Raw genomic sequence first — 4132 nt, 5'->3', positions numbered from 1 at the left:
ATAAAATGGAAAGGGAGTAGAAGTAGGAGGAGTGAGTGGTTGAGTGAAGCAGACTCCATTAGTGAATGAGAGGCAGTTGGAGCAATTACTGATACCACAAGGGATACAGAGCTTCTTGCTAGAGTCAGCAATCATGCTAGCTGGACATATTTGGCACCTTCTGTCTCCAGTTGATGAGCAATTGATGGGAATTGTGTCAACTACAATAGGTAGAGAAATAAACCACTAAAATATAGAATTCAATATTAAATGTTTGTTTTTTGTTATTGGGTGGACTCTCCTCAGCAAAATAAAAGATGCAAACAGAACTGTGAACATAATGTACAGGTACAAAGTACATGTATATGTAGGCGTTATCAATGCTTAGTTCACAGTAACAAAAAACTCCTTTTACTCTCCCTCTCCTGGGTCCCCCTATTTCACTTACCAAATATAGAAGTCTGATCCTCACAGCCAGTGCAAGTCCCTCCAGTGTATACCAATGGAGACAGACAACTGAGGCAATACAAACCATCATCAGATCTAACCTAGTTATAGGTACATGTACATGTAATACAGTTACAGTATAATCACATATTCATATAACATGTTATATGTACCATGGTCTCTCGGTGTGTATCAGTATAATAATAAGACTTTTACCCCTCAATGTCTGTCTTCAGCCTCGCCTCAGGCAGATATCTCTGGGCTCGGATCTTACATTACTAATAGTCTAATACACATCTCTAAACTAAGATTTATATATTACATGTAAGTCCACATCATACTTAAGCTGTGTACATGTACATGCAACTCAACTGATTTCATCAATTGCACAAAACAGAATGGCAAGATCAACCTAAGGATGGTCTTATGTTGCGTTCTCTATAACTGATGCAATGGGAGGAGTTAAGTATATTATAAACTTAGTTTAAACAATCCCAATTCCAATCCTAAAAATACCACTATGCTTACAATACTGCCACATAAATACTTGGCACTGATGCAGTGTACAAATTATGCTCCTGCTTACTGAGCTGAGACTAGGGCAGGCCTCACAAGTGACTGGTCCAATGTTAGAGGTTTGTCTGTATCCAGTCACACAGTTACAGGATAATCCTATCATTATTATAAGTATAGGCACAGTAAATTAATGAACACTCACCATTGCTTGAAGTGATAGAGTTGGGTGGGCAAAAAATACAGGAGAGGTTTCCAGGGTAGAAGTACTGAGTATCATGGTTACAGGATTGAGGTGTGTTGAAGTATATTGGAGATACATTAGACCGAGGACTACCCAATGATACCAGTACTAGAATAACAAAGCTGTATGCACAATCCTTTTCTGGGCGTCCTTTTATTGAGTGATAGGTCAAGGACGTACATTTTACTATTACTTGAGTGGAATGCCACCATTTTGTAGGCCGGGCCTATGGCTGCTGCATGCATGCATGCTAGGCATAGCTAGATCTATTAATTTCTATCTAGATCTACTCTGGATTAGTAATGATAGAACATGTCGACTTTACTGCTATATCGTCTACTATTATTTGCTTATCTCTTTTACAAATCTAATGGATATTTTGTTGACGTAACGTTTAACTTCACTGTGAGTGACGAATGTACTGATTCTAATGATGCTGATATACTTTCTTTCTGGGGAAGATACGCCTACATCAGGTTGCGTGATTCTCATAGTTTTTTTGAACAATGCTTTCCTTTCAAAAGTAAGTAAATGACTACACTAAATTTAAATACTTTCTGAATTTCACAGAATCAGACCAAATGTGTAAACAGACTGTTCGTTTTGAGGTATCAAATGATACTAGAACTTTGAGATTTTTACAATTCTTGTGGAGGGTGCATAGTGATAGCTGTAGTGTGAGTATAACCTATGGAGTGGTTAGGAATTCAAGCACTACTGTACAATTAGAATTTTGTATGCATCAAGATCCTTTAAGATTTATATCAAAAGTGATTTGGAATGATAAATCAACAGAACTATGCTTTAAATATCCTGTTGGCATATGTAACTCACCAAGTAATAAAGTTACTACTTCATGTCCCAGTGTCAGTGAGCTTACTTCACTCTCTCCTACTTCAATGTATACACTTACACCTTCATTATCTCTCAGTCATATTTCTTTGTCTTTAGCAGCATCATCACAACTGCCTGGTTACACATCATCATCATCATCATCATCACAATTTCCACATTCACCACCTTTAGATCTATCTTTTATTGTCAATTCATCAGTATCAATATCTGATTCATCAGAATCCTGTCTTGTCAGTATACAAACACCTTCAGCTATGTCATCAATGCCTACTTCAGTACCTTCATATTCATCTTCAACTACATCATCAATGCATAGTCTATCTTATCACTCCACGATATTTTATTCAATGCCTACTTCAACACAGTCATCTGCTTCTCAACTCAACTCTTTCAGTATACAAGCTACATCATCAATGCCTATTTCAATACTGACATCTGTTTTTCGACTCAACTCTACGTCATCAATGCATATCCTATCATCTAGACCTCACTCCTCAAACAATGAACATACTCCTCTATCTAGAACAACAATGCCTGCAGTAACTTCAATTGTTGCAGTAACATCTTTCTCTCATATTAATTCTCCCTCTCCTTCTCTCTCTCTTCCTTTAATGAATTGCCCAGAAACTAATCAATGGGAAAGCACTAAACCAGGACAATGGGCAAATGGTACTTGTCATAAAGGAACATTTAATGGTTAGTATCACTTGTAATAAATTGACCAACTATTTTCTATTTAGCCACAAGATATTGTGATCATAATGGAAGTTGGGGTCGAATTAACTGCAGTGCTAGTAAGCAATTCAGAGAAATAATATCAAAGGTAATTTGATATCAAACACTGCCTTCATTATTGGCATACCTTTAACTTGTAGATCAATATATCACATTATGATGCTCTTGAATCACTATCAGAACAACTCAATGACTTTTCAGCAGCTCAAAGCATTGTATTACTGGACTTCATCATCACAAACAGCACTATAGAATCAGATAATGAGACAACACAGGTATGTATAGTTGGTCATACATGTACCTGGCATATGCATCATTGCCTTAAGCACAAAGCATGCACTTTACAAAACAGTTACTATTAAAATTTCTGTTTTTAGATAGTGCTTGATATAGCTAGTGAAATAATACAGATGGCTTCAAATAAGACGGTATCATTAATTATTCAAATAATATCAATTGTATGAATCTCATGCATAGGATGGTGTCTCTATTTTTAGTCAGCTATTAATGACACTGGACAATTTTGCACTTAATGTAAGACAGGACTTATCCCTTTCTACTGACAGTATTTGTAAGAACTGAAAATCAGTGTTAATGCACTACTACTGTCCATTGCTTGTAGTTCTAAATGTTAAACAGATTCAAGATTTCCCTGATGAAGAGGCCACAGCAATTGATTATAATGGCAACACTCTAACACTAGCAAATGTGATATTCACTGCTCTACCAGCTACAGTAGCATCCTTTGTATATGAAGACCTATCAGTCCTTTCTCCTACAAATGATGATGAGCTTATATCACCAGTCATATCTTCAACTGTCAGATGTAACGGTACCTGTAATACTAATGATCTTGATAGAAAAGTGACAATAACATTCAATTTGTCAGATGTACAACAGGTATACTAGATTAATTCTTTATTACTAGTATTACTGCTAATTTCTAAATTTTGCAGTCATTAAATGGCAAAAATGTTTCTTGTGTTTTTTGGAAGTTTAATACTATGTAAGACCGCTTTTATTTAGCTGTTGTTGACTTTTATTTTTACAATAGTTCTAATGATTCATTGCCAACTGGCTATTGGGATAAGGAAGGATGTACTAGTGTACTAACAAGTGAAAGCTCTGTCACCTGTAAATGCAATCATTTAACACATTTTGCTATTTTGCTTAGCCCAAGATCAGAAGAACCATCACCAGTATAATAATACACACATACTGGTTTCAACTATTAGCCATGTATTTTCTTTTCATAGGTTCACACTAAAATACTGACCATTGCTGGTCAAATACTAGTTCCCATATCCCTAGTGTGTCTGCTACTGGTCATACTGACCTATGCGCATTTAAAGTCAGACA

At 36.0% G+C, this 4132-nt stretch overlaps 1 protein-coding gene across 1 annotated transcript; it reads left to right on the top strand.

Moving 5' to 3' along the window:
• Window positions 1–1462: 1462 nt before the first annotated feature.
• LOC105314893 (adhesion G protein-coupled receptor L3-like) lies at window positions 1463–4124 on the top strand (the record flags this gene model as incomplete). Its single annotated transcript, XM_020004195.1, has 10 exons — window positions 1463–1706; window positions 1754–2734; window positions 2779–2861; window positions 2914–3048; window positions 3151–3201; window positions 3251–3344; window positions 3396–3673; window positions 3730–3779; window positions 3828–3972; window positions 4030–4124. Coding segments are annotated over exons 1-10 (2123 nt in total), but the record flags the coding sequence as incomplete, so codon positions are not given.
• Window positions 4125–4132: the final 8 nt, after the last annotated feature.

Source organism: Amphimedon queenslandica, unplaced genomic scaffold (assembly GCF_000090795.2).
Source record: "Amphimedon queenslandica unplaced genomic scaffold, v1.1 AMPQUscaffold_12347, whole genome shotgun sequence".
Taxonomy (NCBI): Eukaryota; Metazoa; Porifera; class Demospongiae; order Haplosclerida; family Niphatidae; genus Amphimedon; species Amphimedon queenslandica.
Note: the sequence above shows the minus strand (reverse complement) of the source record. Positions and strands in the feature narration are given on the sequence as shown.